The sequence below is a fragment of the Colobus angolensis genome, unplaced genomic scaffold (assembly GCF_000951035.1).
Source record: "Colobus angolensis palliatus isolate OR3802 unplaced genomic scaffold, Cang.pa_1.0 Scaffold52, whole genome shotgun sequence".
Taxonomy (NCBI): domain Eukaryota; kingdom Metazoa; phylum Chordata; class Mammalia; order Primates; family Cercopithecidae; genus Colobus; species Colobus angolensis.
The window spans coordinates 3705582-3719639 of record NW_012118710.1 but is presented as its reverse complement, the minus strand read 5'-3'; the positions used below and the strand labels follow the sequence as shown (position 1 = coordinate 3719639).

At 38.4% G+C, this 14058-nt stretch overlaps 1 protein-coding gene across 2 annotated transcripts in view; it reads left to right on the top strand.

Moving 5' to 3' along the window:
• ADAM9 (ADAM metallopeptidase domain 9) overlaps positions 1–14058 on the top strand; it is a 116965-nt gene that overhangs the window by 36553 nt on the left and 66354 nt on the right. For both annotated transcript variants that reach the window (XR_001003861.1, XM_011960675.1), the window contains exon 12: positions 10929–11100. Coding sequence is in view for 1 of the 2 variants with exons in the window: in XM_011960675.1 (XP_011816065.1) it covers positions 10929–11100 (172 nt within the window). In the remaining variant the exon portion in view is untranslated. The remainder of the gene's footprint in view (positions 1–10928; positions 11101–14058) is intronic.

Genomic DNA, 14058 nt, shown 5'->3' with positions numbered 1-14058 from the left:
CACCTTGGCCTCCCAAAGTGCTGGGATTACAGGCTTGAGCCACTGCGCCCTGCCCATTTAATATTTTAATCCTTTCATGGACGATGCCTTTTGTGTTGTATCTAAAAAGTAATTACCATATCCAAGATGATCTAGTTTTTCTCCTATGTTATTTCCCAGGAATTTTAGAGTTTTGAATTTTACACTTAGATCTTTGATCCACTTGGAGTTAATTGTGGAGGATGGATGTAAGATCTGTGTCTAGATTTATTTATTTATTTTTTGCATATGAATATCTAGTTGTACCAGCACCATTTGTTGAAAAAACTATCTTTTATGTATTGCCTTTGGTCTTTTGTCAGAGATCCGTTAGCTATATTTGTGTGGGACTCTTTCTGGGCTCTCTGTCTTGTTCTATTTGTCTTTTGTTTTGCCAGTAACACAGTCTTGAAGCTTGTGCATGCATCACGTAGTTCTCGTGCCATGGTTTTCAGTTCTATCTGGCCATTTAAGGTCCTCTCTACACTGTTTATTCTAGTTAGCCATTTGTCTAATCTTTTTTCAAAGTTTTTAGCTTCCTTGCAGTGGGTTTGAACATCCTCCTTTAGCTCTGAGAAGTTTGTTATTACCGACCTTCTGAAGCCTATTTTCCGTCAGCTCGTCAAAGTCATTCTCTGTCCAGCTTTGTTCTGTTGCTGTGAGGAGCTACAATCCTTTGGAGAAGAAGCACTCTGATTTTTAGAATTTTCAGCTTTTCTGCTCTGGTTTCTCCCCATCTTTGTGGTTTTATCTACCTTTGGTCTTTGATGCTGGTGACCTACAGATGGGGTTTTGGTGTGGATGTCCTTTTTGTTGATGTTGATGCTATTCCTTTCTGTTTGTTAGTTTTCGTTCTGAGAGTCAGGTCCCTCAGCTGCAGGTCTGTTGGAGTTTGCTGGAGGTCCACTCCAGACTCTGTTTGCCTGGGTATCGCCAGTGGAGGCTGCAGAACAGCAAATATTGCAGAAGAGAAAATATTGCTGCCTGATCCTTCCTCTGGAAGCCTCATCCCACAGGGGCACCCGCCTGTATGAAGTGTCAGTCGGCCCCTACTGGGAGGTGTCTCCCAGTTAGGCTACATGGGGGTCAGGGACCCACTTGAGGGGGCAGTCTGTCTGTTCTCAGAGCTCAGACACTGTGCTGGGAGAACCACTGCTCTCTTCAGAGCTGTCAGACAGGGACATTTAAGTCTGCAGAAGATTCTGTTGCCTTTTGTTCGCCTAGGCCCTGTCCCCAGAGATGGGGTCTACAGAGGCAGCAGGCCTTGCAGAGCTGTAGTGGGCTCCGCCCAGTTCGAGCTTCCTTGGCTGCTTTGTTTACCTACTCAAGCCTCAGCAATGGCAGATGCCCCTCCCCCTGCCAGGCTGCTGCCTCGCAGGTCGATCTCAGACTGCTGCACTAGCAGTGAGCAAAGCTCTGTGGGCGTAGGACCCCCTGAGCTAGGCGCGGGATATAATCTCATGGTGTGCCACTTGCTAAGACCGTTGGAAAAGCACAGTGTTTGGGTGGAATTGTCCCGATTTTCCAGGTACAGTCTGTCACGGCTTCCCTTGGCTAGGAAAGGGAAATCCCTCGACCTCTTGCGCTTCCTAGGTGAGGCGATGCCCTGCCCTGCTTCAGCTCGCCCTCTGTGGGCTGCACCCACTGTCCAACCAGTTCCAGTGAGATGAACCAGGTACCTCAGTTGGAAATGCAGAAATCACCATCTTCTGCGTCTGTCACACTGGGAGCTGCAGACGGGAGCGGTTCCTATTTGGCCGTCTTGGAATGGCAACACAGTCTTGATTACTGTAGCTTTAGAGTAAGTCTTGAAGTCAGGTACCACCAGTCCTCCAACTTTGTTCTTCTTCTTTACGATTATATTGGCTATTCTGGGTCTTTTGCCACCCCATGTAAACTTTAAAGTCAGTTTTATCTATATTCACAAACTAATTTGCTGGGATTTTGATTAGGATTGCATTGAATGTATAGATGAAGTTGGGGAACCGACATCTTGACAATATTGAGTCTGCCTGTATGTGAGCATGAAATATCTCTCTGTTTATTTAGTTCTTTGATTCTTTCATCAGATAGTGTTGTAGTTTCCCCATAGAGATCTTATACATGTTTTGTTAGATTTATACCTAACTCTCATTTTTGGAGGTCCTAATGTACCTGATATTATGTTTTTAATTTCAAATTCTACTTGTTCATTGCTGGCATATACGAAAGCAATTGACTTTTGTATCCTATAACCTTTCTGTAATTGCTTTTTAGTTCCAGGAGTCTTTTTCAATTCTTTTTGATTTTATACATAGATGATCATATTATCTCTGTACAAAGACAGTTTTTCTTTCTTTCCAGTCAGTATACCTTTTACTTCCTTTTCTTTTCTCACTGCAGTAGCTAGGACTACCAATAATCTGATTCTGCTTTACCTTCCTCACATTTTTTTTTTTAGTGTTGACAGTGTATTTATTTTTATTTTTAATAGTTATGCTTCTAAAACATATATTTAAATTTTATTTTTAATCCAAATTGAAAATATATTTTATAATTATATCACTTAATATATTATTTATATTTACTGTAATTACTGATACATTTAATCAAATCTAAATGCCGTTGATTATAAGATACAGCACTTTTTACATACCACTGAGAATGAAATACAATGTCAATGAAATTAATACTTCAATTGTAATCTGAAATGAATCTCAGTCTCAAAGTTATTTAAATATGAAAAGAATGTTTTAGAATCAATTAAATATGGCATTTGGGTTTAAATCTACCATCTTATGTCTTTCCTTTATTTGTCTTACTTCTTTTATGGTTTTATTAAATGTCTTCGGTCTTAAATATTTAAGCTGATGGATGTTCCAATTGCCCTGATTTGGTCTTTACACATTGTATGAATGGATCAAGTGATTACATGTATCCTGAGAATATATACATCTACTGTGTATCAGTTAAAAACGGGACGACAACAACAACAACAGCAGCAACAAAATCTTCTGTGTTGTTTCTTTTGGGTTGATAGAGTGTTTTTACTTTTATTTTCACTTTGTAGAAATGGGGTCTTGTTATGTTGCCCAGGCTGGTTTTGAACTCCTAGGCCTAAGCAGTCCTCCTACCTTAACCTCCTCATGTGCTGGGATTACAGGCATGAGCCACTGTGCACTGCCAGATAGTGGTTTTAGCATATACTATTTTCCTTCTAGATATATTTCTAGAATGGAAATTATACAGTCTTTTAATTTTTTTTAAAGTTACCCTAGAAATTGTTACATATGTTCTTGATTTATCATGTCTACCATTAAATCTTATCCTTCCCCACACAGTTCAAAGACTATATAGTGCTTTAACTCCATTCATCACTTTCTTGACTCATGTAGCTGTGTGCCAGGAAGATAGTAGTGATTGTTGAATGAAAATTGTTTATTGTTATTCATTTAGATTTTGACCACTGCCCTTGCTGTTTGGTCCTCTTGCATCTCTGACCTTCCATTTGGTGTCCATTTTTAGGTCTGATCAAAGAACCAGTTTTGACTTTCCTTTAGTGTGTGTTTAGTAGTAGTATATCTCTTAGTTTTTGTTTTTCTCCTCAGGGTGTCTTTATTTCTCTCTCTTTTTTGAGGATATTTTTGTTGAATATAGAATCGTCATCAGTTACTTTTCATCATATTGGGATTTTTCCTTTGTCTTTTGCCTTCCATGTTGTTGAGATGTCAGATGTCAGACCATTATTCCATTGAAGTGAGTCTGTCTATTTACCTATGGCTGTTTTCACAAGTTTGTCTTTAAACTTTTTTTTGAAATTTCATTATCATGTTCCTGTTGTAGAAAGAAAAAAAAAAACTTGCATACATACATATGTAATGTATATCTAACACATTTACATATGTATGTCTTCATATCCTGCTTAGAAAGTTTTTAGTGTTTTAAAGTTTGTGGCTTGATATTTTTCATCAGTCAGAAAATTCTCAGTCATGTCTTTACATATTGCTTCTTTACATATTGCCTGTGTACACAGTGTGTCTGCACATTTGCTGTGTCTCTTATGCCTCTGTGATTCTAGTGAACTGTGTGTTAGACCTCACTATGTCTCCTTTGTCTCTTATTTCTTTAAATATATGTTTCCTATCTTTTTGTGTTTTTTTTTTTTCTTCTGGGTAATTTCTTCTGATACCTTTCAGCTCACTGATTTCTGCCTTCATATGTATTTTGTCTGTTGTTAAACTTATCCATTGAGTTATTAATTTTGCTTATTTCATTTGTCAAATTTCTGTCAGGTTCTTTTTCAAATCTGATATTAGTTTTGTAAATTTTAGTTTCCCGCCCAAATTTTCATGCTTGTCACTTTTGTCCCTGATCATAGTAAGCATAAATGTTTTATGGCTATCATTTGATAATCCTAGAACTAGAATTAGGAGTCTTTATTGGACTTCATCTGCTCGGTTTTTTCTTTCTTGTAGTGTATTGTGGCTTCATGTGGTACTTTATACTGTGTAGCCAGTATATTTAAAATTTTTTTAAAGAATAATTTCTAGGCTGTGCGTGATGGCTCATGCCTGTAATCCCAGCACTTTGGGAGGCTGAGGCAGGCAGATAACGAGGTCAGGAGATCGAGCCCATCCTGGGTAACACGTGAAACCCCATCTCTACTAAAAATACAAAAAAAATTAGCCGGGCTTGGTGGCGGGCTCCTGTAGTCCCAGCTACTCAGGAGGCTGAGGCACGAGAATGGTGTGAACCCGGGAGGTGGAACTTGGAGTGAGCTGAGATCGTGCCACTGCATTCCAGCCTGGGCGACACAGCAAGACTCCGTCTCCAAAAAAAAAAAAAAAATTTTTTTTGAACTAGGATGAGGTTATGCTAGGTAATTTTTATTTTTCCTTAGATTCCTTTTTACTACCAAGGTGATATTAAACTTTCTTTTTTTGAGGGCAGATTTCCTACCCTCTACTTCGCAGGCTGTTTAATAACTATTAATTTTCTATCATTTTGTTTGGCTTTTTCTTTTTTTAGATGCCAGTGATGTTGTAGATGTTTCATTTTTTTCCCCTCAGATAACTCAGTCTTTGGGTTCCAGTTCTATTTAATAAAATGCATAATCTACCCTTGTAATAAGATTTTTTGTTATTATTTATGATGTTTTGGGGACAGTGGTATTCTCATGTGTTGCTCTTAGATTCCGGAAAGTGTGAGTTGCTCTTCCTGGAAGGTGCCTTTCTAGAGAATTGACTTTCTTGACTCTGCCCCTCAATGTCACCTCCGTCAGCAAGTTTCCATAATCAGGTGTTTTTTTTCTTAATCTAATTCAGTACCAGCACTTAGAATCTTCTCTTCAGACTTCCTAATCATAGGCTGTGGGAATCAGCATAGTAATGGTGGAAATGTGTTCTGGGAATTTTCAGAGTACTCAAAGAAATAATGTTTTAAATGATAGTTGAAATTTTTTCTTTGTCATTTCCAGGTAAAACATTTTCATTATTGTCAATCTCCTTTTGAAGCCATTTTGGGAAAATCACCTAGATGTGAGAAAAGAGAGGAGGAGAGGCTATAAATCATTAATATTGTGGAGTCTAGAGGTGATAGAGAGTAGAAATACTTGAGTTGCTCTTCAAGCCACAGTATCAGGTGAAAGATCACTCTTTTTGTTGCTGTAGGTGCCAGGCAGGGATGGCTAGTGAAAGGGCATCTTCACTGTGGCCTCCAAAGCATTTTAAGGTCTCACCGAAGGCCAACACAGGGGGATGTTGTTACTATCTCCATCTGTTAAAAAGCACCAGAAGTGTCTATGATTTTGTTATGCTTTTTAGTTCTATAGTCAATTCATTGTGGGTGAAACTTTTTTTTTTGGGGGTAGATTGCTGAAGAATCAAGCATTTGAAACACTGCTTATGAGAAAATATCTTTCAACTACCAAATAATGAGCATATTTAAAAAACAACTTGTTTAGAGGTGATCGACTTTATATAGGTTAAAATTAGGGACGAAAATATAGGACTATACATATGCCTGTGCAAGTTCTATGGCCATTGTCTAATTAAATATATATAATTTAGAAATATATATTTATGTAGTATATATATTTAAATATATATTTAAGTGTGTGTATGTGTGGTTTTTTTTGCTTTTTGTTTTTTTTGGAGACAGGGTCTCGCCCTGTTGCCCAGGCTGCAGAGCAGTGGCATGATCATAGCTCACTGCAGCCTTAAACTCCTCCCACCTCAGCCTCCTGAGTAGCTGGGACTGCAGGTGTGCACCACCATGCCCAGTTTATTTTTTGTAGAGACAGGGTCTCACTGTGTTGCCCAGGTGGCCTCAAACTCCTGGGCTCAAGTGATCCTCTTGCCTTAGCTTCCCAAAGTGTTGGGATTACATTATTAAATATATTCCTACAGAAAACATTATTGCATGTCTACCATGTATACCATGTAGCAGGCACTGTACTTACCACATAAAGATTAACAGTACAAAATAAAAAACTGTTACAAGCCTCTGTTTAAACTACAGTCTCCTTTGTTTATCAAATAATTACTATATACTGCTTTGACATTTTTACTTGATGTGTAATAAACTCAAACTCCTGTGGTCCCTCCTAAAGTCCTCCTAAAATCTGATCTACCTGTAGTCTTCCCCATGTGAATTAATGGTAACTCCTTCCTTCTAGTATCCCAGGACAACAGCCTGGGAGTCATTCTTGATTTCTCTTTTTTCTCACTCTTCATCTTAATGGCTGTTCCTTTAAAACAAAAACAATTCAGCCACTTCTTACAGCTCCCACTGTTATCATTTTGGTCCATCATCATCTGTTTAGTAGATTTCTCTACGGGCCTTCTTTGTAGTCTTCCTCCTTAATAGAACAGGTATGGTGATCCTATTAAAACATTAGTCAAATCATGTTACTCCTGCTCAACGCTTTCCATGGTCTTCCCCTTCTAACTTCCCCATTCGACTTACAGTAGAAAGCCACATTCCTACAATGGCCTATTCCCATCTTTGCTGACTGTATCTCTCATGACTCATTTCCTCACTGACTCAGTCTGCCAGGAAAGCTTCTATCTCAGAGTTTTTGCATTTGCTATTCCTTCTCTCTATAATGTTTTTTTCCCGAATACACAGTTTTGATTGAACTCTCACGGGTTTGAGATGCCTGTCCTGACTACCCTTTTAAAATCACAAGCATCCCTTCCTCTGCAGAGCCTATCACACCCACACCCCCTTACCTTTTTTCCCCATAGCACTTATTACCTTATAATATGCTACCTAATGTATTTCATTTATTTATTTTTTTTGAGACGGAGTCTTGCCCTGTTGCCCGGGCTGGAGTGCAGTGGCCGGATCTCAGCTCATTGCAAGCTCCGCCTCCCAGGTTCATGCCATTCTCCTGCCTCAGCCTCCCGAGTAGCTGGGACTACAGGCGCCCGCCACCTCGCCCGGCTAGTTTTTTGTATTTTTTAGTAGAGATGGGGTTTCTCCGTGTTAGCCAGGATAGTCTCGATCTCCTGACCTCGTGATCCACCCGTCTCGGCCTCCCAAAGTGCTGGGATTACAGGCTTGAGCCACCACGCCCGGCCGCCATTTATTATATAAGTAAATCACTGAATCATAATCATAACCTTTACAGCAGCAGGGATTTTTATCTGCTATTTCATAGTTTCATCCCTTGTACCAAGAAGAATGCCTTGTACATAATAGATATTCAGTAAATATTTGTTGAATGAATGGTTGATTGATATTGCATAAAAGGACTCCTCCTTACAATATTCTTAGTGGCAAGAAAAAGAATAAGGAAGACAAGTCTTTCTGTTCTTGTTAAAAGCCTTGTGCTAAATCTTTTCTTTCCATGAGTCAGAATTTTGCCTTTGCCTATTCTTTTGTCTCAAACTATTGATAGTTTATATTCTTTCTTTTTTCTTTCTCTGCCAGCCAGTCTTTTAAAATCCTTCCACATCGCACATCTATAGACTTTTTTTTATTTTTATTTTTTTTTGTCAAACAGCAGTTAACAGTACCAAAATGTTTTAGGCAGACTGCATTCCAATCCAAGAGGCAGGAGTCAGTACTATCAACTTTTCGGCAAACCAGTTAGCAAAGAAGAGTTTAACATGACTGCTCAGGGCAAAAAATATGTTTCTAAGAGTTCCTTGGATGTACAAAAGACCCAGCCATAGATAGAGCTGCTTCTTCATTAACTAGAATGCAACATAACTTTCACTCCTGCTGCTACTTCTGGTACCATTGCTCAAACTGATGAAAAAGAGATTCAGGGTACCAAATTCCCCTGAAAAAATACAAATGTATATAAGATATAAATTTTATTGTATTTAAGGTGTACAACACGTGTTGATAGAAATATGGGTGGTGAAATGGTTAGTCAAGCAGATTAACAGGTCCATCATTCTGCATTGTTGCCCATTTTTTTTATGTGTGGCAAAAAGCACCTAAAATCTCCTCTTTTAGCAAAAATCTTGAATGTAATACAATATTATTATCTGTAGCCCTCATGCTGTACCTGAGATCTCTAGACTTGTTTGTCCTACATATCTGCTAGTTTGTATCAGACTTACATGTCCCATTTCCTCCACCTCCACCATAATCAGTGTTTTATTTTCTGTCTCTGGGGTTTTGACTTCTTTTTTTAGATTTCAAAATAAGTGAGATCATGCAACATTTTTCTTTTTGTGTCTGGCTTGCTTCAGATAGCATAACATCCTCCAGGTTCCTCCATGTTGTGGTAAATGTCAGGATCTCCTTTTATAAGGATGAATAATAATCAGTCTTATATGTGCCACAGTTTGTCCATTCAACTGTGGACAGACACTTTGTTTGTTTCCATATCTTGGTTAATGCTGCACTGAAAATGGGAGAATGAGGTGGTGTTTTCATTTTCTTTGGGTGTGTACCCAAAAGTGAGATTGCTGGGTCATATGATAGTTCTGTTTTTAATTTCTTTAGGGAGCTCCTATTGTTTTCCACAGTGGCTGCACCAATCTACATTCCCACCAACACTGCTCAAGGATTCCCTTTTTTCTGTACTCTTCACTTGTCACCTCTTTTATTTATTTATTTATTTATTTGAGATGGAGTCTCTCTGTTGCCCAAGCTGGAGTGCAGTGGTGTGATCTCGGCTCACTAAAACCTCTGCCTCCCAGGTTCAAGCAGTTCTCCTGCCTCAGCTTCCCAAGTAGCTGAGATTACAGGTGTGCACCACCACACCTGGCTAATTTTTGTATTTTAGTAGAGATAGGGTTTCACCACATTGGCCAGGCTGGTCTCAAACTCCTGACCTCAAGTGATCTGCCCACCTCGGGCTCCCAAAGTGCTGGGATTATAGGGGTGAGCCACTATGCCTGGCCATTTTTGATGGTAGTCATCCTAATAAGGGTGAGGTGATATTTCATTGTGGTTTTGATTTGCACTTCTTTGATGATTGATGATATTGAGCATCTTTTCATGCACCTGTTGGCCATTTTTATGTCATCTTTGGAGAAATGTCTATTTAAGTCTTTTGTTCATTTTAAAAATGGAGTTATTTGTTTTTCTACTATGGAGTTGTGTGAGTTTTAAAAAATGTATTTTGGATATGAGATACATGGTTATAAGATACACCTTAACATGGTTTGCAGATATTTTCTCCTAGTCTGCAGACTTTTCATTTCGTTGGTTATCTTTACTGTGCAGAGCTTTTCAGTTTGATAGCTATAGTAATCAAAACGGTATGGTAGTGGTATAAAAACAGACATGTAGACCGATGGAACAGAATAGAGAACCCAGAAACAAATCCAAACGTGTAGTCAATTAATTTTTGACAAGGGCACCAGGAGGATACAATGGGGAAAAGATATGTCCCTTCAATAAATGGTTCTGGGGTAACTGGATTTCTACATGCAAAAGAGTGCAATTGGACCCTTTTCTTACACCATACACAAAAATCAACTCAAAATGGATAAAATACCTAAATGTAAGACTTGAAACCATAAAACTTTCTGAGAAGAAAACATTGAGGAAAAGCTCCTTGACATTGGCCTTAACAATGATTTTTTGGATATCACACCAAAAAACTCAGGCTACAAAAGTAAAAATAAAATAGAATTTTAATGTGACCTGGATTCCTCAAAGATATAGGTGGTGTATAGGTCTATTTTCCACTAGTTTTCAAAGGTAAAAGCAGCCAGTGGGACTATCTGAAAGTATTTTATAGTCATTGAGTAAAACAGTAGCTAAAAAGAAAATCCCAGGTAGGACATATCAAAATTGCATTTGTATAAATCTCACATAGCTTAAGTTGGACATTTCTTAAAGGCCAACTAACCTTCAAAGTACTAACCATGGTTCCCAGGAATTACCATAAAAGTTATTACATGTAAAGCTCAAACTGAAAACTTGTCATATAGGAGTAGCTGAAATTCTATACTGCGCAGTCTGCCTCTTGATGGCTAGTGTGCATCTGAACTGGAGTTGCCCATTCGCATTATTTTTGCAGAGCTCCTAGTAAGTGGTAATGGGCATGGGTGAACAGAAAAATGTTATCCTTCAGAGCAGAAAAAAGATTGGAGACAACGTACAGCTACCTTCCAATATTTGAAGAACCTTTACTGTGTTAGATAAATAAAACTTTATTCTTCATAGGACTAAATAATTTTTAAAGTCTCTTCTGATGCTGAGAATTATTTTGTATTTCAATGTAAGTGATATATTGGAAGTACAATATATTGTAAGAAAATAGTGAATTATTATATAGTAGCTGAAGTCATGTTCAATATTTATCACGAGCAGATATGCATTCTCATTTCTGTGCACATAATTATTAGCCTCTTTTCTGTCATTTAAAATATGCACTTTGTGGGTTAAAGACATGACTTAACATTTTCAAAGTGAATAATCACTGTGACATAAGATCTTTTTCTTAATGTTTATTATAGGGGTTCCAGAAACTTCAGCAGTTGCAGTGCAGAGGACTTTGAGAAGTTAACTTTAAATAAAGGAGGAAACTGCCTTCTTAATATTCCAAAGCCTGATGAAGCCTATAGTGCTCCCTCCTGTGGTAATAAGTTGGTGGACGCTGGGGAAGAGTGTGACTGTGGTACTCCAAAGGTCAGTTTAATTTTTGATTTTTGCTTTGTAAAATTGCCATGATATTTGCAAGAAATAAAATTGCTTGTTTTGGGCAACTCTGACCTAGGGGCTAAAGTAAAATTTAGCGGCACAATGAGGATTGTTATTTTGTTTGTATGGCTGTGTTCCAGGGATTGGTCATCTCCTTCTTCTCAGAGTATGACTAATGGTGCCATCTGTTTTGAAGTCAGGGAATGTGCCATGTTTATTCTCTATTTTTTTTTTTTTGCTATCTTCTTTGATTTATGGTTATTAGCTTATTTGGTTTAAAGAATGAATTTCACCTGGCTCTTTATTTGTAAGCTTTCGCCATTCTGGCACTGCCATTGCAGGAATATTTATTTAGCTGGACTCATTTTAAAAATGAATTGGAGCTGGCCCATCTTCCAGAGTCCTTCAGTATTCAGAGTTCTTGCTACTCAAAGTAGCACTCTCCCTTTATTAACCTTCAGTGTATGTACTGGTCTCTGGCTTTTTGACCTGTTATGCACACTCATTGCTCTAAACCTGTGCCCATCTTTGTTAGGATTGTTCTGTAGCCATATTCCTTACCATACTTAGCCACGTTCCTCTCAACATGGCCTGCTTGAGCCCTTTCCTCCTAGGCCTTGCCTTAAGTTTGAAAGACACTTGTTCAACTGTGTGTAAGTTCTACTGTATTCTCAATCTTCTCCACAAGTGCGTCTTTTTCTTCCCTACCTGACCATGCCTGGCTTTTACCAGGTGACTTTGCTTTCCAGAAATGTAGTATGTGTCTTATGATGGAGCTGTGTTGGGCTTTTGTTGCAGTATTGATGCATGTCAGGGACTTTTGGTAAGTATCTTACACAGTATAACCCTCATAATAACCCCAAGAGATTGGTAGTTTTAATAGTCCCATTTTCAGGTGAGGAAAATGAGACCTGAGCAGATTATGTTTAATTTCTAAATTAAGATGCCATCAGGATGACTAGGACCTTTCTCTTTCTAGGCATTCTTAACTTCTTCCTGAAATATTTTATTAGTGTTTTCTCCCAACTTCACAAACAAACTTACTGAAATAATAATCTATATTTGCTTCTTGAGCTTTCTCACTACAAAATTACTCTTAAAAATACTTCCTCCGCCTGAAATATCACAGGGTGTTTTTTGGTATAAAAGTTTCAAACAGAGCTGGGTGTGGTGGCATGTACCCATAATCCTAGCACTTTGAGAGGCTGAGGTGAGAGGATTGCTTGAGGCCAGGAGTTTGAAACTAGCCTGAGCAATATAGCAAGACCCTGTCTCTTAAAACAAACAAACAAACAAAAAAACCCCAAAAAGCCAAATAGTCTTAGCTATCCAGAGGCTGAGGCAGGAGGATTGCTTGAGCCTAGTAATTTGAGGTTACAGTGAGCTATGATTGGATCACCACACTCCAGTTTAGGCAAGAGAGTGAGACCCTGTCTCAAAAAAAAAAAAAAAATTCAAGTAGTAAGTAAAAGCAACCTTACACACCTTTATTTCCCCCCATACATCTCTTACTTCCTTTTTTTAAATAAGTTTGATGTATTTCTTTTTCGACTCTATTGCATACATTTATATACAGTATACAGTAGGTACATTTATAAATATTGGGCTTGTTTTAGGATTTATTTTGACTTTAATGTGGTAAGAATACTTTGCATGAAACTGACCCTTCTAAGAGATTTTTAAATGTCCAATACAGTATTGTTAAGTCTGGGTATTATGTTGTACAGCACATCTCTAGAACTTTTTCATTGTGTGTAACTGAAACTTTATATCTGTTGATCAGCAGCTCCCCATTTTCCGTTCCACAAGCCCCTGGCAACCACTATTCTGTTCAGTGCTTTTATGAACTTGACTATTTTAGATAACTAATATAAGTGAAATCACATAGTATTATATCCTTTGTGGCTGCCTTATTTCACTTAGCATGGTATTGTAGACTCAAGTTTCATCTGTGTTATTGCAATGACAAGATTTCCTTCATTTTTGGGAAATACTATTCTGTTGTATGTGTGTATATGTATGTATATATGTACATTTCTTTACCACATTTTCTTTATCCATTCAATTGTTGACAGACATTTAGGTGGTTTCTATATCTTGGCTACTGTGAATAATGCTGCAGTGAACATAGGAATGCTAATATCTCTTCAAGATCTTGATTTCATTTTAGATGAGTACCCAGAAGTGGGATTGCTAGATCACATGGTAGTTATATTTTTAATTTTTAAAAGAACTTTTGTACTATTTTCTGTGTGCCTGCACCATTTTGCATTCTTCCCAACAGGGCACAAGGGTTCCAGTTTCTCCACATTCTTGCTGACACTTGTTGTCTTTTGTTTTTTTCCGTGATAGCAATCCTAACATGAAGGGGTGGCCTGCCCCTCCACACCTGTGGGCGTTTCTCATTAGGTGGAACGGGAGACTTGAGAAAAGAAATGAGACACAGAGACAAAGTATAGAGAAAGAAAAAGTGGGCCCAGGGGACGGGTGCTCAGCATACAGAGGACCTATGCCGGCACTGGTCTCTGAGTTCCCTTAGTATTTATTGAATAAGTTTAAGGGAAAGTGCTGTGCCTTGACATGCATATGCAAACATCTTCATAAACCTTTTTAGTGCATAAAGAGCAACATTGCGCTAGCAAGTCCCACCATTTGTCCTAAGGCGGTTTTCTCCTTTCTCAGTAAACAGAACATACAATCGAGTTTTACACCAAGAAGTTCCATTGCCCAGGGACGGGCAGGAGACAGATGCTTTTCTCTATCTCAAACTGCCAACAACTGTCAAGAGGCCTTCTTTCCTCTTGCACTAGTCCTCCACAGCATAGACCCTTCATGGGTGTCAGGCTAGGGGGTGATCAGGTCTTTCCCTTCCCACGAGGACATATTTCAGACTATCACTTGGGGAGAAACCTTGGACAATACCTAGCTTTCCTAGGCCGAGGTCCC